Source organism: Aptenodytes patagonicus, chromosome 3, assembly GCF_965638725.1.
Source record: "Aptenodytes patagonicus chromosome 3, bAptPat1.pri.cur, whole genome shotgun sequence".
In the NCBI taxonomy this organism is placed as follows: Eukaryota; Metazoa; Chordata; class Aves; order Sphenisciformes; family Spheniscidae; genus Aptenodytes; species Aptenodytes patagonicus.
Window position 1 is genome coordinate 100,003,452 of NC_134951.1, and position 22,625 is coordinate 100,026,076.

Genomic DNA, 22,625 nt, shown 5'->3' on the forward strand with positions numbered 1-22,625 from the left:
TCCCCTAACCGCTGCTGCCATCCAGGTGAGGCGAGGGTAGCTGGATGAGCGGTCGCCCCAGTTCTCAGCATTCTGGGTTGTTTGATCAGCAGATGCTCTCAGGATATCGGAAATAGGGTCGTCTCGTTCAGCACCCTAAAATTTTGCACACAGCAAAGTTTTTCCTTGCTGAGGGCTGAATGGGCCTTCCAAGTACATCTGGGTGGCGAAATACTGATCTACACCTTAGTTTTACCCCATGGCATTGGCTGCATGATTTAAAGTTGAAACTGGAGATAAAGGCCTTCTTCAGGGCGGCAGGTTCTTTATTACAGACAAAGCTTGAAAAAAATAGATCCATTATGCAAAATCAGCCATGAGCTATTTTCCTTCTATATGTAGCCGTTGTTAGTTAAAAGCTAAGTTTTAGTACTCTCTGTAAGTAGAGAACTTTTTTCTTCTTACCTGAGAATTGACTTATAAAATCTACAATTAATTTCTAATTAGGTTGTTCAAATTATTGCTATAATCTACACAGAAATGACATAGCAAAACTTGAGGAGGCAGCTATAGTGTTTTATACCATTGCACAGCGCTCTGTATACATCAGTCCACATGATCCATTAAAGTATTATTAAAACGATAGAATAAATTGAATTTACACAGTATTAAATATACCACATAAAGTAAATGTGAAAATTGCTGGCATATACAGCTCATCTAACCTTGTAACTCAAATTGCTTTTCTAATTTGTTGCCCCAGTCCTGAAACCGGACTTTTGTAAGACTGTATTTCTGCGTGGGGGAAAAAATAAAAAAGCACAGCACACAAACGTTGACAAATCTGTTAAATCACATACCAGAGAGAGAAATTATCACGTTAAAAAGTCTGAGTCGGTAGAGCTATACTGGACCATTGCGACAGAGAAATTACAGTCAATTCCCATTATTGCTCTGTCAGAGGTGTCAGAGTCGTAGCCCGCAGCTGCAGCCAGTCATTTGATGTATTTCCCTGCCTCTCATGGCACACACAGGCTGCGGAGAGTGTCAGCTAGGCTGCTGGAAAGCAATTCTGCCTTTCTAGGCTACTGAGAGAGGACCCTGGCCTCAATATACCTGAGAAGCTGCTGTTTTACCTACCTGAGATTGCTGACGACCTGTTTGAGAGAGGGATGAATTCCCCCCTCTCCCATTAATTTCACTGGGGTGTTCGCTTTAATGCCTAGTAATGCCGCTGTAATTGTTGGTGTAATTTCACTGGTAGTGTAATTTCAAGTTAAGTTCGTGGCTGATCTCTTCAACAGATGGAAGCTGGGTGGGGGTGGTGATGAAACCCACAGGAAATGGGTGCTGCTGGAGGAAAAGGCAGATGGAAAAAAGGAGACACATAAGAACAGAGAAAGGGGAGAGAAAGAGTTCAAGGAACCAGGGGGCATAGGAAACATATGGTAAAGAGAGGATGCTCTGAATGACCACCTCTTCTACCTTTAGAGAAAACTGAATGTTAACTAAAAAGAGTATGAAGAATTTAATAAATTACAGATACCCAGTACTTTAATGGGCATATACAGAAATAAACAGTATGGTGGTCAGGTTCTCTGGGACCTGAAATTCTTGCATTCAAATCCTTGCTCCATGGCAGACCCTTAGGCCATAATTAAAGAGCCTACATTTTATTTACACTGTGGGCCTCATGTTTCCTACAGCCTCCGTGCTCCTGAGGCGGCCAGTAGCAAACTCCAGAAACAGGACTCAGGCAGAACATGCTGTCTCGGTACAGCCCTTCCGTACACTTTTCATCAGAACTCTTGGGACCTGCTTCACAGAAATGTTTATATACCTCATCTCAGTCGATTCCTTGAGCCTTGGCACCTGAGTAACGCGCCTGTGAAGCTGGGTGTCACGATGTTTTGCCTCTGCGAGATACTGTGAGGCTAAAGGAGAGACACCAAGGAAAGAGCTTGGTAAATCAGGCCCAGCACCACGCGCATGTGGGCATTTTGTTGCCAGGACCCAAGCTAGCATCTCCACCGAAGAAGGTTTTGCTCCACACAGACACACCAGCACTCTGCTCTGCTCCGGATTTGAGGGTGCGACACACATGCCACTTTTATCCCAAATCTAGAGCGGGTGATGAATTTTTTGGTCAAGAACTTGTCTGCAGTGATTCACACCTCTGGGACTGTAAAGAAGTTGGGAACGTCAGAGCAATCCTTAAAACTGAACCAAAGGGGGCATAGGGAGGAGTAAAACTGCTTGAAGCCATCTTGATGCCTCATCTATCTGCATCGAGCATAGCCTGACCATAGGTGGGGATTTGCTCCCATTTCATATCGCAGAGGTACGAGGAGGCGTGCGTAACAGTAGCCCTGGCATTTACTGCTTTCTCTGAAAAGTATTTTATTCATCTAGGTATACGTTATACATTGAAAAAATGTTATCAGAGTTTGAAAAGACAGTAGTTCAGATGTGCTTGATTTGTGGACTACAAATACATCTAAGTGGAAAGGAGGCCTAAAAAGCTAACATATCACAAAATAGTAACTTCAGATTTCAAGGCTGAAGGCCAAATTTAAGTATACGGTGTTGTTTTCTGTATTTTCTATGATCACAAGGTGAGGTAGAGAGGACGAGAGGCACTGGGCTTGATGAAGGGGTCTCTGACTATTTTAAGAAACCAGGCCTCGTTCTGTTTTTTCCCCTTTGTTCCTGAATTTGGGGGACACGCGATTACCTCTGAAAAGAGCCAGCCTGAGAATTTCAATTAATATTCTGAGGGAAAAACTCACAGAATTTTTGTTAAGAGTTTGTTCATGCCAGCCCCCTCCCAATCACATCCTATTTATATGGCCTGTAAAACAGAACGACCGTGAAGAGCAGAGATGAGTGAAACCTCTTTAGTGTGTAAAGTGAGAGCCACTGCTCTGGTTTGTGTATTAAGAGTAATAACAGATATAAAATACTATTCAGTTGTAAGTACTGTATAAACTAAGTAATTCTTGCAATAGATACGGAAGTAGGTAATTTTGATTGTAATGTGACTGGTAATTTGTATTCAAACTTTGGTCAGAAAACTCAAGACTTGGGTCCCCAAAGTTTAATAACATATTTATGGTCCGAAAACAAGTGGTGTGGTTTTCAGATGACAGGTAGGCCCGCTTTCACCGAACTCAGCCAACATTGCAGCTATTTGTTGAATTATTAGCTGAGTTTAAGTACACTATATGCCTTTGAAAATGTATTTGCAAGTTTGAAAATTTTGTCTGAAGTGATTTGCCCAAACGCATCTTACAGAAAACCCTGGTGAGACTTGAGATTTTAGCTCAGAATTGCTGGCCAGCTGCCCTTCTCAGGCACAAGACCAGGGCGTACGTGGTTTGTAATAGGGGAAACTGTTCTTTTAAACAATGCTACCAGCGATGAAGCATCTCTGGCTTGCAGAGCGAGGTGGGAATTTTTCTGGACCGCGCTGGATGCTGAGGGAGTCTCATTTAGTAACTCTGTGGGTGAGGCTTTCCGGAGCACAGCGAGATAAGGCTTGAAATGTTCTGGCAACACGCTCTCGGCGATGCATTTCTCAGGTGCACTTTACTTAAGTCTCGGGGTAATGCACCACGGGAGACTGCGGCCAACGCTGGGCCACGGCCCCGCTTCGAGGCCTGCGGCCCGCGGTCTGCTCCAGCCGGGCCTCCCTCCCCGCCCCCGCAGCGGCCGAGCGACAACGCCCGCCAAGGCCTCCACGGTTTGTCGGTGGAAGGAGGCCGCGTGGGCCCCGCTCCCCCCCGGGCCCTCTGCGGCGGCCGCCGCCGCTCCCGCTCCTCACGCGCGTGCCCGCAGCGGCAGCAGGGCGCTGGGGCTCTGCCCGCCCGGCGCACCCCGCCGCAGCGCCCGCCGTCCCCCCAGGCCGCCCACCCTCTGCAGGCGCAGGGAGCGGGAGAGCGGCGGCGCCCCTCGGGCCGGACTGGACCGGACCCAGCTCCGCCGCACTGGGCCGGGCCGCGCCGCGCCGGGCCGGGCCTCGCGCACTGCGGGCGGGGGGAGGGGTAACCGCTTCCCAGCCCAGACTGTGCATGTCCAAGTGACGCATTGCAGGTACGAATCCACCAATCAGCGCCCTCCTTCTGGAGTCGCCGCACTCCTCGGCATTTTTTCTAGAATCCTCTTCCGCCCAGAGAAATAGTCCCTCTGCCCCCTCCGGCACCCCCTCCCGCTGTTTCACGAGGGCAGCCCCCCCTCTTTCCCGCACCTCACCCCTTCCTGCGCCGGGGCCTGGGGGCTCTGGGGCAGAAAGGGGACGCGCTCGGGGTGCGGGGGGGGCCTGCCGAGAAGAGCGCGAAGAGCCGGGACTTCTTTCGCAGCTCCGTTCCCTGACGGGGAAAGGGGAGGGGGGAGGGAGCGGCGCGGAGCGATCCGGACGGGCTGTGAGGAGGTTTATGAGGCACTGCTGGCGGCCGGGCAGGGCTCAGTGTGAGGCGAGCTGTAGAGCGGGCAGGTTGCTCGTGTCCCCCGTGCAGCCTTTAGCTTCCACCACACCCCACAGCCAGGCCGAGCCACCATGGTGAGTCCCTGGGCGTGGGGTAGCGACAGGGCTCTGCGGGTGCTGATCCGGTGCTCGGTGTGTGGGGCGGGGGGGTGTGGGGGGTGCCTGTGGTTGGGTGCGGATGGGTGGGCGCGGATGGGTGGGCGGGGGGGGGCGAGGGGCAGGTGGTTTAGCTGGTGTGGGGCGAGGTCGCCTGCAGAAGGGTAGGGGTGAAGGCGTCCCTTGTTGCGGCCGGTGGGCTCAGCCCGGCAGCGCGGGCAGGCTGGGGCGGAGGGTCCCGCTCGGAGGCGCCGTGTGCGTAGGAGGAAGTGGTGGTGGACGAATCCCGCCCGGGTCCCTTTCCCGCCCTGGGGCGTTGGAGCGGATTCAAAATTCAAACTGCCACTCGGTTCGAGCGCCATCACGCTTTGTCGGGGCGTGTGTCGGGTGGGGGGGGCAGAGCGGCAGATAACGGTTCCTCCTGGGAGGAGACCCGCGTGGGGGGTGCCGGGAGGGGGGAAGGAGCCTGCCACGATGGCACCAGCTCCACTTTCTTATCGCTTCCTCCCCCCCTTCCCCCCCCACACCCCAGCAAGCCGGCGTGTGCGGCTGAATGGGGCTGGGGAGCCAGCGGCGCGGCAACGGCTGCTGCGAGCGCTTAAGATGTCTGGCTCGCTAGCGAGGTGTGTTGCGCCTGGTAATAATGCAATGCGGAGCCCTGCAGCTTCTGAGCAGCATGATGATGAGGGGCAGGCTGCCTCACTGCACCATCTCCCTCCTTGCTAGACCTGTTGTCAGCTCACGTTGGAGCCGCTCTCCCCTGCCGATTTCATGATAACGCCTTGCTGTCGGTGGCTCTATTGAACAAGGGATTTTTTTTTTAACAGTTTTGGCTTCCCGTTTTGGTCATTGCGGTGGACAGTCCTGCGTTTTCTTGATCAAGCACGATTTATTTTTCCTAGCAATACGTTTGTTTAGGTTTTTAATCAACTGTCGAAATAGAACACATTTTGTGGAATTGGAGAATTGTTTCAAATTCGTTCTAAAGGATATGAGTTCAATTTTTTAACTAAAACAAGCGGATACTGAAACACGTATGAAAAGGAACAATTCTGTCGCAAAAGCAACACCAATAACCACTTAGTACTATCTCTGCATTAAGAGAAGATGCAGTATAGTGGAATTGCCTTTTCATTCATTACATGGTTTTAAGGAATCAGATCGCTATCAACTCGCCATGTCTAATGTGAACGATGGGTACTTAAAATTAAGGTTTTTTTGAAGTGCTCTCTCTGGGCAAAGAAATTAGTGAAACAGAAGCCTCAATTTGTTCTTTTGCTTGAATTGTGAACCTATACAGTAAACCATCTATAAAGGAAAAAAGCAGTGAATCTAGCAGCAAAAGACTCTTACTGCTTTTAATCATCATCTGTACAGAACCAAAAATGGAGTATCTTCAAGCAAGGTCTATATAAAAATGGGTGTGTCCAGGAGGCACAGTGACACTTTGAATGTGGTTATAGTTCATCCTGACAGACCAGACTGGCTAAACCTGTGAATGTATGTTGTCCAATACTGCACATGCTAGATAGAGCAGAATGCTTTGCTCCCAAAATAATCTAACCTACTATAAGTGTAACTTTAGCCCTTATGTGCTAGGCTGTCTAGTTCTTATTCTTCAGTTAATCTTGATAGAACAGAACTGTCCATTCAGTTCTAACACCTGTGAAGTATACCAAAATGCCAAGTTTTGTGGAGGGGAACAGTGTCATCTGTTCTGTGATTTGCTGATAGCTCTCTATCAGGCAGTGTTAGTCAGCTCTGTTGAGGATCTTCCAAACTGCTGTATAGCAGCTATGACTAATGAAACACTACCTCTAGAGGCTGCATGTGCCACTGAAACCGCTGCATGCACGCCAGCTCCCCTTCTTTCCTAGGAGGCTTAGATTCTTTTGTCAGACCCTCAACATCATCTGGGGGTGGGGGGATGGGAGCTACTGCAGTGTAAATGAAAGTGCTGCAACATGAATCGGAAAATGCCGTGTCAAAGCTGTTAGGGGTTCCCTGACTTCATTGAAGGAGGTTTTCAGGTGGATCTTGGCTATAGTAAGGGACAAGTCAAAACTTCAGCATAGGCATGTTACAGTTGTCATTTAACTGTTTGTTTCTAAAGTTGGGTTGCGTTACTGAAGGTGTGCATACTGTCACATGTATGGTGCATGAGTATCTAGCTTAAATTCAGGACAAAGAACTCCCGAAGGCCCCTCTAGGAAGACCACAGTGGCCTGTCACTGGAATGCATGGATTCGGGCTGATCGCCTCCACCTGAGTGGCATGGGAGGGAGTGATCTGGCAGACTTGCTGGCTCCGCCTTTTACTGCTGTTGCGCAGCAGTCCCTGCAGAGCCTAGCACTGCAGAGTACAGATGGTGTTTGTTCAACCTTGCCCCATCTCCTAGCTTATCTTTCAACTGCCATATACCTGCGGCTTCTAATAAGCTTCATGCTCTCCTCAAACACTGTACCTTTTACAGGTACTGACAAAGCTTATCCAAATTTATGGTTAGTGGGTATAGGATGTTTTAAGTTGCTGGAAGAGTTAGAGAGGAAGAGTTTGGGAACACTTAGCAGCTTAAACGCTGCTTAATGTCATGTCTTCATAGAAAACTGTTTATATAAAACAGTGTGTGACTCAACTTGGTAACCCGTAAGTATTGACCTAAATAAACTAGGTTCTTGCTACTTAAATATGATCTGCAGCTTTCTGTGGATATAAATATCTTACAGAAATGTAGTGCATCATTCTCTTCACTCGAGCAATAAAAATTTAAATAGCATGCAAAGGTATGAGTCTGTCTGTGTTAATGACACACTCCAGACAAGCGAAAATCTGTTAGGCTTCTGTTAAGTGACCAGCAGAATGCTTCCATCTTCAAAGCCTAACGTTTAGTTGGTGATATTCTCAGTGGTGTTGCTGCCACCCTAGACTATCTTTTTTTTTTTTAAGCAAAAAGTTGAACTTGCATGGGAATACTTCCTACAGCTGCTGAAGTTGGAACAAGTGGAGTCGATAGCTGCAAATACCTGTTGGCTGCTCTTTTAGAAGTTGTTTGGTAGTGTGGTCTTGATTCTTAGAGTAGGTGAGCCACAGGCAGTCTGAGAAATTGCTGATTGTGGCCTTTATCTTGGCCTGTTGCTGTATTGTATGCATACTTTTTTGTAAGCAGGTTTAGCTCTTGTATGGTTCCTTGAGCAGCTAATTTCACTTCTGTTACAGGAAGAATAACCAGAAGCTGCTAACTTCTAAGTTTGTATGCAATATAGAAATGTAATTCAAATGGAAATGAGTAAAGTAGAAAAAGGTGTATATATACCACCTGTCAATTTTTAAGTATTTCATTGGCAGATGGCTAATGTGTAGAGACACCTTTGTGGGCACAGCTAATGACTGAAAATGTTTCTAACTGTCAATATTGCAGTAATTATAAAAAGGTCGTTGCTGGAATGGTCACAATAGGAACAAAACTGAAAAAGTGGTGTTGAACTTAGGCAGTGAGTATCTTTTCTGTATTTTAAAGGGTTTTTTTGACTCTTGGATGGAGTACTATGGGGTAAAGAGTTCAAGGAGCTTCCTTGAAGGAAATGTATGGCCTTGTTACTGCAACTCAACTGAAGCTATCCAGAATTTGTTTGAAGAATTGGCTGACTTGAAAACCTAGGGAAAGTATTTCTACAGTCTTCAAACACCTTTGTGCTCTTTCAAGAGTGAAGTCCATTTTGGGTTTGGCCTTGAAGACTGAGGTTTTTTTATTGCTGTCAAATCCAGCTGATTCAAAACTGTTCGGTGATAGAGCAAAATGACGTATAAACTGGGGCTTACCCAACTGATACAGAAATTATGTCTTATACCACTGAGCCTTTCTCTAGTGGCCCTGTAAACTACCTTATGCTACTTGAGTCCGTAGACAATGGTCTGAAAAAAGTCTAGACAGCCATATGACAAATGCATTAAAATTACCGATTTGGGCTGAAGCTGCTAGTACTGATTATATGGACTCTGTTTTTTACGGCCAGGTCTTGGACATGAAGCTTCATGATTTAATTCTAGAGAAGAGTATATTTTTCTAATTATAGCATTGTAACTTAGAAGAGACTAGTCTGCCTCAAATTTGGGATTTGGGGGTTACTGCCGCATTACTTAGACCTAAAGTGTTTAGTGTTAAAGCTGAGGCTAGTTTACCAAAGTATTGCTACCAGTAGTCTGCTGTGTTAACGAGGTTTTTAAAACCAGTCTAGAGGGACCTGTGTGCCTTGAGTTTGCTAGTGTTGCTTGGGTAATTGATTGATACACATGGTAATCCATTACTTGGGTGTACCAGATATTGCAGGGTCAGGAAATGAGGATAGGCTGCCAGTGCTTACTTAGCAAGCAATCCTGATGACTTTTGAGCTGTGTTTGAGCTCGCTATTTCAGAATGCTACAGATAAGTCCTGAAGAGCAGCTACCCTATTCAGAGGCCTCTACAAGTCTGTCTTATTTTGCCTTGAACTTTTGCTGCAACTATAATGATATTCTCTTTTATTGCAGGCTGATCAGCTGACAGAAGAGCAGATTGCAGGTGAGGTTTTTACATGCTGTGTTGCTACTCCTACTTGACCTGTCGCATCTCTTAATCCAGTGACAGTCTGTTGCACAAGATATTTAGCTTTCTTAGATACTAAAGAAGTATTGTGGAACGTTTTAATTTGTCACCTAAGTTTTAAAGGCTTATCTAATGTAAAAGCACCATGGATACAATGAATCTGAAGTTTTGTCCTCTAGAATAGTTACACAATCCTCACAGCTTTACTAGCTACTAGACTTGGGACTCTGTTTTTTTCTCTCATGACTACAGAACTGTCCCAAGTGCAAACTGAAAGGCAGCGGGGGGGTGAATCTCTGGTGAAGACTTGGAATCTGGATTGCTCTTCTAACAGAAGGCAAAAATAATTTACTCGTGGTCTCCTGTCAGTGGAGATGTTTCAGAGTGGCTGTTTTTGATGACAACAGAGACTGGCTTCCTGATGACAACTCTTGATATTCCATATTTGGAACTGCATTTTGTACTTGGACACAAGTGTTCTGTGCACTGTTCTGATAGTCTGGTGCTTGCTCTGAAATGCTTAAATATGCACCTCTTAAATCTTAGTATTGGCCCCCTAACAATGGTTTCTATGCACTGACAACTGCCTACTAGTGGCTAAAACTTCGGTTATCGTGTTTCCTACTCATGCAGGCTGCACAAACTAGTATCTGTGGCTGCTCTCTGACGACTGATTTCAACTTCAGTAGTTGATGTGACTTAAAGCTGGTAATGCAGAATTCAGCCTTGCCATGGACATTCAAAAACTTCAGGGCTTTTGATCTGACAGGTGTATAGTGTTAATACTAAAAGGCTCTATGTGCATAACTGTCATGTGAAATGATTTTAGAGGGTGTTAGGGTTCTGCTAATCTAACAGTACCAGGTCAAGCATACATATAACAGCCTCTAAGAGGTATTGCTATTTAACTATGGTGTAGCTCTTGAAGACACTTTATTAAACAGAAGTGACATAATGAGCTAGTTTGTTTTTACCATAATTGCCAAATTTGAAGTGTAAGAACATTCTTCTGTAGCTTTTAGACTTCAGAAGCTTGCTTTAACTCATAGGAGACTAATTATGGTTTTGTGGAAAGTCCTTAGTCTATTTACTTGTTGCCATGGTACTGTCTTATGAGTAAGCACAAGCCAAATCTAGTTCAACTCGAGATTTTTTTCTGGAAGTGGCCCACATATCTTAAGGGTTTTGCGATCAGTTTAGTTGGAGCAGGCTTTATCAATTGTCACTGCTGTCTTTTCAATAGTGGTTCATTGTTCCAGTTCTTAACTGTAGAAGCTTTACTAGTTGATGTAGCTGATTATGGAATATAAACAGGAAGCTTATTAACACTACCTCAGGATTAGTGCAAATGTTAGCTATTCAGTAATGATAGTATAGTTCTCAGAGCCAAAGTGAGTATTAATAAGCTTGTCATACTGGAATAGAGGGTTTCCATCTGTGTGGAAAGAATAAAAGTATAACTTAGTGCTAGTATCCAGTGTAAAATAGCCTATCCCTTCCAGTTCAGCTATGGTATTTCACGAAGCAAATGTGTTTGCAGGTAAACCATAAACGTCTGATGTGAAGACATAAGCCCACTGCTGGTCTGTTAGGGAACCATCCCTAGTACTGCTTAGGAAGGGTTGCAGCTGACTAAGCAGTCTGCTTAGTTTTGCTGTTGAAGGCCAGTGTCTTGTGTGGCAAAACTGTTAGAGGTACAGTTTGCATGTTTTACAGAGACTGTCGTTTTAAAGGCTTGAGCCCCCTACTGTTCCATTTCAGCTTATCTGAAGATACCTAGCTTTTGATTTGAAGGTGGGATTAAGAAAATGGCACTACAGGGTAGAGACAACACTCCCTTTCTTAAATAGAAAGCCAAAGTAGTTAAAGCAGCCATTTCTCCTGGGCTTAAAACAAATCTTCCACCTCTGCTGTGGAGCACCAGAATACAGTTGTTAAAGATTCCAGATGTCCTTATTTCCTGTGGAACTCATTGATCATAAAGGACTGAAGCTTCCTGTCATTATAGGTGGGGGTGAAAGACTTCCCAGGTTTTGTTCATATGAAAGACTGATTTTTTGAAAGCTGAGTAGGTACAGTGTGTGAATGCTAGTTGCAGCTTCATTCAGTAAGAATTGAAGCTGCCAAGTCAAATAGGTATCCCTTTGGTTAAGCGTTGTATTAAAAAAAGTTTGTAGGTCAGGACCATTTGATGTGGGTGGTCAAGGGGAAAAAATCTAAAGATGCTTTTGTCCCAAAGCAACTGGTCTAGTGAGCTATACTTCCTTCCACTAGACCTCAAAGAGGTCTAAATGGGCTCTCTGAACAAGTAGGCCTATGTATGGTGTTCGTTATGCCTTGTTCCTTTGGTGTGTTGTGGTTCTCTGTTGGGAATCTGACCACAAGAGTTATTTAGAATTTATTTCATAGTAGAAATAGTCATGTTTAAGTGTTGAGCTCCTGGTAGCTGTGAAGAGAACAATTGACATTCTCCTATAAAAGTTCCAGACATAGCTGGCTAAACTGTGTGAGAGTGGGAATGGTAGTTCTGGTTCACTGAACTTATTAGGTCACTGAAGACTGCCACTTCACCTGGAAAGGTGATGTGGTGCAGAGATGCCTCAGAAGCTATTGTTAAATAGAACATTTTGAACTAGGGTGTTAGAGTTCACATTCTGTTGGACTAGCTTTTCTTTCGTGGGGCCTGGAAGTAGTCTTTTCTGTTGATGCAGTGCACTTTTCAGAAGAAAGGAAAGGCTGAAACCTTGTAGGCTGGCCTTGAAGATGAGTGGTTCTGCTGGCACTGTCCTCAGGTTTCTGACAGGCTAGCCTTATCTAGAATACAAGAGAATTTTAATTTCCAGTTTGATATGGAGGAGTGTTGAATAGAGGGAGGATTTGCTTTATGTACTACATGGAGTCATAAGGTGTTTCTTAAGTGTGGGAGATGTCTTTTATAATCTTACGTTGCAGGAAGCTAGAATTGAGTTGCTCACTCAGCTTCAGTATTTCATAGCTGCCTTCACTGGCCATTGCTGCAAATCCTCCAAAGCTATGCTAGGTTGTTCTTGTTCTAGTCTATAAACTGTACGTGCATAGGTTGTTATTCCTTTGTTCTAATTACTGGAGGTGGTTCCTAGAAGTGGTTAAAGAGGTATCTTAATCATATTCCTAACTTGATGCAGCATTTCAAATGGGTATATGCTGCTGATCTTTGACTCACTTTACTTTCTTTATGGTTATGATTTATAGCTGGTTGTTTCTTAGCCTATAGCATCTTTGAGTAAAAGAAAGGTAAAGAGTTGTCCTTTGAGTGGTTCATTTCAAGTGCTTAGAATATACCACTGAATGGCTTGTCTTGTAGAAAGCAAGTCTTTGAATTTTGTGTAAAAAAAAAAAAAAAAAAGTATTACTTTTCTAAGCAGGGTCATTGCAGTATTGTGAAGTCTGCTTCATGTTCGGGTTAGTGACAGTTGGCCTTCAAGCTAAGGATGAAGTGGTTAACAGCTAAACATTCTGAGTAACACTTGAGTATCTGACTCTTGATGAAGACTCAATGTTTCCCCTTTGAGGTCCTTCCATGATAGACTATGAGCTTCTCTACTAGGCTTGACCCAAAAGCTGCTTCTTCCCTGGGGTAGAACTTTACTCCTAATAAACCTATTTGTTGCTTCCAAGCTAACTGAAACTAGCCCCAAAGACTGTTTGGAAGTTACTGTAGGTGCAGGTTATAGCTGCCTGTTTCTGCTTTGTGATTATACAATACTGGCTTGAAACTGTTTTGTCTGGTCCTGTGGTAGCCTTGCTCTGATTCTTATGTGCTCAACAGTGGAAGTTGGCTTTTGGAACACTTGAAACTGTTAGATGTAGAAGAGGTTTTTTTCCTGGATGGGACTCAACTGTGGCTCTGGTATTATAGCTGCATTCATGAACTATAAAAAGCCTATTTTTGTAGTTGCATTTTTCACACTTGCCAGCTTGTACTTACCTCGAGTGTTTCAGAGTATGAAATGGATGAAGTAAGACTTTATTCAGTTCATGTGAAAACACAACTTTTACTGTGACTAATTCTGGTCTGGGAAACCCACCATCTGGAAAGCTGGCTGCTTGGAAATGTTGAAAAAATAATTCTTGGAAGTATTTCTGATGCAGGAGTACCCTTGAGCTAATGAGTTCTCCAAAGGCATGATCCTCAGGTGCCTTGAAAGCTGTAAAAGGATCTGAACTATACAAGGGAATAGATAAGTTTTTAATGTTTAACTGTAATTTGTGTATGAGCTACTACAGTCTAGTGAGCTAGTTTAAGGTCTGTGGCCAAAGACAAACAGATGGCATGGATTAAAACCAACTCCATTTTTGGACTGGACAATTAAACATGTTATGCTTGTATTAATATTGCTTGGCTACAATACAACCATTGTAGGAGGTTAAGAGGTAGCATTGAAACACAGTTAAGCAGTCTTACAACTGTTTTTGACTAGTTTCAGGATACAGTAGGGCTGAAGCAATTTTCTAAGCAGCTTTTCAGAAATTGAGACTCCAGTGAGTTTCCTCCTTGAACAGCTGACTGGACTTGTGTATATACATAGACTGAAGAACTGCAGAAGTCGAATGGGAGAAAGAGCTGGGAGAAGTTCCTTTTTAGCTAGATATGGCCAAACGTTAAGACCTATGGTGCTAGGTACTGCAGCTCATGTAACACATACTGTTCAGACTTGCATGTCCAGCGGAAGTGAGTTATAATAAGAAACTTTTTTTTTTGGTCTGATTATACCTTTTTCCATTGACTTGTCTCCTCTATTAGTAATAGAAGTGCTATAAGCTGTAGCATTTGTATTTTGAGTACACTTTTTCAGCTTTCTCAAAGCAATTTCATATTTTCTCATGAGAGAAACAGTTCCTACCAAGGATGTGGATCATTCTAGTTGCAGATAGCTATTCCTTTCAGTTCTGTATCAGGGATCCTTGTTCAAGATAGATAGTAACAAACTTCTGAGTACCTCTGAAATGCATGACCTTCTATCTTATTAGGTCAAAATGTGGTTGATTGGTAGACTGGTGAGTTGTTTTCTGGATGCTGGTGCTTCCATATTGGCATTACAATTATAGCAGACTGAGTAGTATACTGAAATTTTCTTAAGAGAATGAAAGCAAGTTTTGTAATTTACAACAATAAGCAGGAATGGATTCTTACATGATTAAGTAAACTTAACATTCCAAAGCTGAAGGGATTAACTCCTTTTGTTGTTGTGCAGAATTCAAAGAAGCTTTTTCACTATTTGACAAAGATGGTGATGGTACTATAACTACAAAGGAGTTGGGGACAGTGATGAGATCGCTTGGTCAAAACCCCACAGAAGCAGAGCTACAGGATATGATCAATGAAGTAGATGCTGATGGTAAGATTTTACTAATAAGTAATTTAATAAAGTCCCTAAAATGTGTGTTTTTTCTAACAAAGTAACTGTCTTGCAGGCAATGGCACAATTGACTTTCCAGAGTTTCTGACAATGATGGCAAGAAAAATGAAAGATACAGATAGTGAAGAAGAAATTAGAGAAGCGTTCCGTGTGTTTGACAAGGTACTAAAATGTTTATCTTCACAAATATTTCTGTTATGAAAACTCAGTCTGACTTCTGATGAGCTTCCTCACTGAATTGAGGGGTATTTGCAGTCCTGTCATCTAGAGCCTCTAGGTTAACTAGTCGCCCTAAAGTTCAGTCTACTGTGGTACTGTACCTGAAAGTCAGATGAGTCATCGTGATAGTAGTGGGTGATACTACTAAGCTACCACTTGCTATGATCCTAAAATACTTGCGCAAGGCTGGCAGGGAAATTGCTTAAATATTTAAAATGGTAATCTTTTAAATATTTCACTTAGTCTTTACTAAGTAAATTGCTAAATGAGTCTGAAGTTACGCAGCTTCTTAAGCAAGATGCACTTTTAAGCAGAAAATATATGATGCTAAGTATGTTGGGGTGTGGGGAGGAAAAAGTCAGTCCAGAGTTAGTATACACTAGTACTTCAATATCCAGTGTCCCAACTAGGATGGAATATGTAAAAGTGGTCTCTGAAGGCCTTGTGGCTTTGTGCTGGACTCCCATGAAACAGGTGAATGAGAGAAGTAGCTTCTATTCAAAGAAATACGCTTGAACCAGACAGTCACATGATTGAATAGGCATCTGTCACCTAAAAAGGTTGTGAAAGGTGCAACAGCTCTCACTTGCCATGTGCAAATGCTAGTGCTTAAAGCTATGTTAACTTAATGTTCAACTTGCTCTGCAGTATTCTTAAGTTACAGTTAAGTCGCTAGGCCTTAGACAGGTCTATTCCAGTCTTCCTTTTTTCCCCTCCCAGGATGGTAACGGTTACATTAGTGCTGCAGAACTCCGTCATGTGATGACAAATCTTGGGGAGAAGCTAACAGATGAAGAAGTTGATGAAATGATTAGGGAAGCAGACATTGATGGTGATGGTCAAGTAAACTATGAAGGTAAGGAGTTGTTAACTGATTCTTTTTGTGTAGCACTTTTCATGCTGGTGATTGTGTAGATGACGATAGCCACTAAATAGGGCAATGTTCAGATGAGATTTTCTCAACAGTTAGTGTTCCTTTAAGCTAATGTCTTTTAGTATGTACATCATGTACCTCTAGGTTTAAGTTTGAGTGGGTTATTGCTACCTTTGTGCCAAAGGCAAAAAATGACTATTCGACTGTGCAGTGTAAGAAATAACTTTCTAAATCTAATGATGTCTAATGACCGTTAGAATAAGGAAGCTAGCAGAGATGTTCACGTACTGTTCGTACTGTTCTGTTCACTAATGAACGTTGACCTGACTATAGCAAGTCACTCATTTTTTATTAATGCTTTTAAAATTACTAATTAAAGGGGGAAGCCTCTAAAACACACAAATTTCAAGACCTTTGGAAGACCTCTTAAACTTCACACAAATCAGCTGCAGCAGTAGCTTATTTTTATTTCCTTCTTTCTTCCTGGCATTGAAACTTAAATGAAGTCATGCAAGCAGGAGGAGTTCTGTTAGACAATTGTTTGCAGCTCAGAAGCACTAAGCTTGTTTTCATTTTAACTTTCTGAACATTTTATAGAAAAGAGCTAGGGTATTTTCAGATAATACCCTGGCTGTTTCCGAGGTGTAGGTGTGGCTTTCCCTTTAAGGCCTTTTTGATTGTGGCCTCAGGATGAGCACTCATCTGTGAGTGAAAAGGCATTTTTATGAACAAGGCTGCTGCTCCATAACTGTACTTAGGAACTGACTGTTTAGAGGCTGGTGCTAGAAGAGGGTAGGCATCCCTCTTGTTTCCAGTTGCTCTTCTGAAGCTTGAGCAACCAGTAAACTCCTTTTAGGTTCCTGGTTTCTTTTTGTTACTATACCTGAAACTATGGTTCAGCAAGATAAGTGAAGAATCCTATTTTGTGGAATCTAACTTCCAATGTGCTGTGAATAAGCTTAAAGCCGGTCAGGCAAAATAGTAAGACTTGAGCTATTTGCTTTGAAAAAAAATTCAAACCAACACAGTGTCTTGCTTGTACACCTACTTAACTGATCATCACTTCAGCACAATTTCTACTGATCTCTTAGTCATTCTTGGATATCTTGTCCCTCTCTGTAAGTCAGTGGGCATGAGGACCCTGTAATGTTTTATTTTGGGAGTAAGGCTGTTCCCCAATTCACTGAGGGACCAACTTTGATAAAAGTAGAGGCCTTTTGCTGTTAAAATAGGAGGGTTTTAGGTGTGATAGGTGGAAAAGGGGCCTGTCTTTTTTGAATGTAACTGAAAATATAGTTTTGAAACAGTGTTCAGCACTAGTAAGGCAGGTCACTTCTCAATCTTGCAATTCAGATTTTTCTCTGAATAACTCTTATGCAACTCTTTCCTTTTCAGAGTTTGTACAAATGATGACAGCGAAGTGAAGACGTTGTACAGAATGTGTTAAATTTCTTGTACAAAATTGTTTATTTGCCTTTTCTCTGTTTGTAACTTATCTGTAAAAGGTTTTTCCCTTACTGTCAAAAGAATATGCATGTATAGTAATTAGAAGGCCATTCCTCCATGTTTTTCTCCTTTATCTTACTGTCACTGTTCTGATTTTTGGAAAATTGATCTAAGTAACAAATGTTGCATGTGGCTTACTCTGGATATTTAAGCCCTTCTGCACATCTAAAGTTAGATGGAGTTGGTTAACTGAGGGAACATCTGGGTTGTCTGTTTAAAAAAAAAAAGTAGCTTTCCTTAGGAGACTTAGGTATGACTAATGTAACAAGTTACATAAAGTAAGCTAGGGTTTACCATGCATTAGCAATTCCTTAGTTAAAGCGACATGCTGGCTCTAGTTCTCCAGTACACAAAGGAGTTTATTCCACTTTCTGTGATGGAGGATAAGGACTCTGGCAGCTAACTGCAGGATAAAACCATGTGAATAGTATATATACATGTGGCTAATGCACTGTAAAAATCATTCTCCTAGCTTACTTCACAGTAACTTGTTTGTGGCCGTACCTGTAACATGTTGTTGAAATGTGGAGTCTTAACGTTGTGGACGATTGACAGTCAACAATATGAAACTTAAGTTGCACTAATGCAAAACGGGTGATTTATCCAGGTACTCGTACACAAGTTTTTTTTGTACTGCTGGTCTTGTACCAGAAAACATTTTCTCCTCTTGTTACTATGCTTTTTAAACTTTGTTTAGCCACTTATTTTCAAAAAAAATCTGCTTACGGCACGATTTGCCTCAAATCCATTCCAAGTTGTATATTTGTTTTCCAATAAAAAATTACAATTTACCCATACTGTTTCAATGTATCCTTGAATTATTTACAGGAATTGTTCAATACAGTTGCTGCTCTATGTGTTTCAGTATGTAGCAGTTTGGTTTGCTTATGCAATGGATTGGCTGTCTTAAAATAGCTTGGAAGGTGAAAACTTAGTCCTTAAACTCTGGCCCTTAATAGTATTGTTGACTTGAAGAAGCTTTCTTACTAGTAGTTTAAAATGTATTTTACAGTCTTGTGTGGAGCTTGGTGCTTCAATAAACTTACCGTAGTGACTGGCTATGCCCACTATCTGTAGACGTTGTGAACTGGATGTTGACCTAGTTCAATAGTTGACCTAAAATTAAAATTCCTTGTTCGGACAACTAAACCTGTTTGCTTTCTTTTAATTATTTTGGAGTTTATTCCCTGTCAGCTGCTACATCGGGGTAACTTAGTCTCACACCTGGACTTTTCTGAAACTGCCATGTCTGAGTTGCCATTCAGGATGCAGTCAGGTCAAAGTACAGAAGAAAAACATTCTCTTATTGATCTGCTAATGAACATGATTGTGCTTCTAGCACTAGTTTTTTGTCAAGTTTTAAATTTTTTTTAAAGTGGAAAACAAACCTGGTTTTGACCCAAGGACAAGTTTAAACCTCAAAAGAATGCCAGAAGCTGTTTGTGCTCCTTGCCTCTGTACTCTCCTGGCAAGAACTGACTGCTCTTACATATGCTATATGGTTATCTTGCTTGGGGATTCTGGTTGTCTTTAAACAAAGCATTGGTCCCTGCATCTGGTTACCCTGACTGATACCAGCAGAGCAGTTACCTAATGTTTTAATCATCTTTGAGGTACTTATAATTACAGTGAAAATGTAAAATTAGGACAGCTGATCAACCTGATTTCAGAAACACTTGATCAAATGTTTATGGTCACTGATCTTAAAGCCCTGGTCCCTAAGGGGACTATAAGCAGCTCTATTGGTTTCCCAAAGGAGGCTTGTCAAAGGTGTTTAAATTGCCAGCATCAGAATTCCTTAGAATTGTTGCTTGTGCACTGGCAATCTGATTCGAGAAGCTTATGCAGTCTAAATATTCTAGCAGTTAGCGTTTGCCCTCTACAAAATGAGTGACCAAACAAACACTTCCTATCCAGTCTTCATCCTGTGGCCTAGGAGCCTGGGGACAAGGCATAGGTGCTTAAACTGGCACAGGATGAGGAGAATTTGACAGAACCATCAGAACAACCACTTGAGATTCTGAATTGTGGGAGTATTGGAAGTGTCATTTTTAGAGGTAAGTAATGCAAACAAGGATCTGATAAGTTGTTTGCCAATCTGGTGTCTTGACTTTCAGTAGGCTGGGAATCGCATTTTGAACCAGTCTTCTGCTACAACTCAGCATGCGTTTGGAAGCATCTGACTGAGGTAAAAAGGAGAGGGTCCCCTCTGTTATGAAAGACTGCCTTGGCCAAGATAATTGCTTTTCGTAAAATGAATGGGTGAAGAATGTGTGATAAGGCCACCTTTACTGTCATTCTAGCTGCTCCTTGTTCAGAGTGTTTAGTCATGGGAATCAAAGCTGCTGGTTTTGTTTAGTGTAAGTGTCCATGTTGCTGTTAGCTAAATGAAATGCCTGATTTCTAGGTCAATATTGAAGCCTTGTAGCGCTGTTTACACCATACTTTAACTGCAGTTAAGAAGGGTAACACTTCTCAGTACTTTCTGCTAATGGAAGAATGTCTTCTGAGGTACAGTCAGTAAAGAACTATGGTGGAAGCTAATGGCACTGATCACTAGAACTTGAACCTTTTGGCTGAGGTGCATTTGCAGGTGCTTTTGCTATTGTGAAACAGGTAGTCCTTAAGTGACTCTCGGCAGGTTTCCTGGTATGTATGTAGGAATACTCTGAAATGTCAAATTTAGCTTCTGGTAGCTTGCTAAGATACAATCCTTCATCTCATCTGTTAAATATGGTGGAGGTTCTTATATGCTATACTATAATAGCAAGAACAAAAACTTCTTTGGTACAATGCTGCAATAAAACACCTGGTGGTGCCGTTTTATTCTAAACTGGGGGGTGAGGCAAGAGATCTTATGCCTAAAGGCTGCTATTCCCGTAATGTATAGGCTTAGGGGGAGATCTTGTCAATGTGTATAAAAACCTGATGGGAGGGAATGAAGACTGAGACAGATTTATCTCAGTAGCATCCACTGGCAGGACAAGAGACAATGGGTACAAATTTAAAAAGATTTAAGTTCTGCCCGAACAGGAGAAAACACTTTTTTTTTACTGTGAGGGTGGTCAAACATGGGTTGTAGAGTCTCTGTGCAGATTCAAAACCCAGCTGACAGGTGCTGGGCAAGTGGCTCTAGCTGACCCTGCTTGAGCAGGGAGTTGGACTAGGTGATCTCAAGGGGTCCCTTCCAATCTAAATGATTTTGTGAAGAGAAAGTACCCCTGCTAGCTTCCTAGGCTTACCATGGTGTGCAACCCTGTCTTCACGTGGTGGCCTTTCCCAGTGAAGGAAGATACATAATTGCTTGCTATAGCCTGGTAAATTCTAGATCGTGTCTAACTCATTCTAGTAGGGTTAGGAGTCACCAAGCAGGACTATAGAAGATGCTAGGACATTATGTACCTCAAGGCTGTGAGCTGTCCTGAAAATAAATGCTTCCCTAAGCACTTGTAGCTGTGGATTTTTGGTGGGGAAATACATCACTGGATGAGGAATAATAGCTGGTAAGCTTGCAGCCTGTTAAGATACAGCTAACAAATTAGGGACACAGCGAATGGGTAAAGGAGACAGTAAGTGACGATTAGGAGCCTGCTAATCAGTCTAATTATTTGAGAGAGACTACTGCTCACAAGGTAGGTGAGTGTATAATGCAGGAGTACAGCTGACGGACCCACCGGGGGCAATGCAGACTGGGTATTTAGTCTTTCAAATGGGGTCACCGGTCTCTAAAGACTTGACTCTGCAGGAGTAAGGTGGCTAAATCTGCTGCATCAGAGTGGTCCCTCTCAGGAATTGTTTGATGACAACCTGGACAAAATGAGTAGCAAAATGACTGCTTTCTTACATTTATGTATATCATTTCTATTGTATGACTATGCTGTGTTTCTTGGTCAGTAACTTGGTCCAATTAAGAGAAAAGCTGTATTAAACTGGTCTACTAACAGTTTGTTGTATAAGTAAGGGAAGTTTTCATAGTTCAGGATTAATTGTCATTGCTGGTCATTTCCAGTGGGGGTGGGTGGGAAATACTAGAGAGACTTTAAAAATTCTCCTTGAAATCCTGCATTTATAAATGGCTTTTCCATTGAAGTCTTCATGTTGTAACGGATACCTAAGGAAGTTTCATTCTAATTCAGAGTTAGTCTGTCAAATTATACACTTTTCAGTTAAAAATGTTCAGTTTAGGAAAGAACTTCTGTAAAAATGAATCTTGAAAAGCAATCTTTTTTCCAAGTGCGAATAGTAGGTATTTGGGATGACAATGTATATGAATACACTGGGATGTGTGGTCTAAGTATAAAAAAAACCCCAACCCTGCTATGTTCAGCCAAAAGGGACAAAGCTGAAGAAACGTGGGTACTGCATAATAAATCTATGCTTAACAAAACTTTGAAAGGGAGAGAGAATCATCTTTGGGACAGAGAGCGAGAATCACTTTTGGGACAGAGCGAGCTGATGGAGAGTTTGTTAGAGTAAATGTATTTTTATATCACAGTATCTCCTCAGCTATCTTTTTTTTTTCTACTTAAACCTACCTTTATCATTAGTACAGATTTGTGACTGGAGTGAGAACAACCATACTGCGTATACTCAGATTTCTGGTTTTGAAAGAAGTTTACTCTCCTACAAGAATAGTCACAGTTTGTCAGGTTATCTATTTACTCTGTTTTTGAAGAATTGAGTCTTTGATAGCTGTGTATACACTAAAGAAAATGGATTTTTAAGGACTTACAGGAAACTGGAAAATTAAGGTCCCCATCCCCACTCCAATATTTTCTTCTGATTTTTTTCTTTGCAAACTTAGTGTAAGTCTGATGTCATAGTGACATCTTCAGATGATGTAAATGGCAGTTTATACTTGAAATTGGTGACTCCTTTCTAGCTGTTCCTTAGAAAAATACTTCCTATAGCTTTTTTAATATGAACTATGGAGAGGGCATTTATTTCAGTGTCTTGAGAGTCCTGAGATACTGTTCAGTATCAGAAATTGCACGAAGATCTAGTCCAAATGGAATACCTTAAGATGAGACTTTTCAAAAGATGTGGAAGATTTGGTAAAGGTTACTTTAACAGTAATAGCCTAAAGATGAGGCATATTCCCTGCAAAACTCTGGCTGGATGATATGATACAATAAGGCTTAGTAACTTTATAACATTATTCAAAGGTTCAGTAGACTGTTGAAGAATGGGTCTGCATTTTACTGGATGCCTTATGTATGCAGAGTAGCAGATAGTTCCTGCTCTGAGATCTTGCCATACAAAGAGGGTATCATGTAATGACAGCACGCTGCAGGCTGGCTTTTTTTCTTAGGAGGAGCTGAACTGGAAAGAAGAGTGAAAGAAAGGGGACAGGGGAAAGAAAGAATGAAAGAATATAAAATTAGGAGAATGGTGTGAGAGGAAAAGAAAATAAGTTTGATGCAAACATCTAACAACTGGTGCAAGACAAAGTCCAACACTATTCTCTGAATAATAGCAAGACCCTAG

At 42.3% G+C, this 22,625-nt stretch overlaps 1 protein-coding gene across 1 annotated transcript; it reads left to right on the top strand.

Moving 5' to 3' along the window:
• The first annotated feature begins 4,415 nt into the window (after positions 1 to 4,415).
• On the top strand, positions 4,416 to 17,935 carry CALM2 (calmodulin 2). The gene is made up of 6 exons (XM_076334400.1): positions 4,416 to 4,537; positions 9,086 to 9,116; positions 14,375 to 14,518; positions 14,595 to 14,701; positions 15,479 to 15,614; positions 17,028 to 17,935. Exons 1-6 carry the CDS (start codon positions 4,535 to 4,537, stop codon positions 17,054 to 17,056), a joined length of 450 nt encoding a protein of 149 aa, XP_076190515.1. The 5' UTR covers positions 4,416 to 4,534; the 3' UTR covers positions 17,057 to 17,935.
• The last annotated feature ends 4,690 nt before the right edge of the window (positions 17,936 to 22,625 follow it).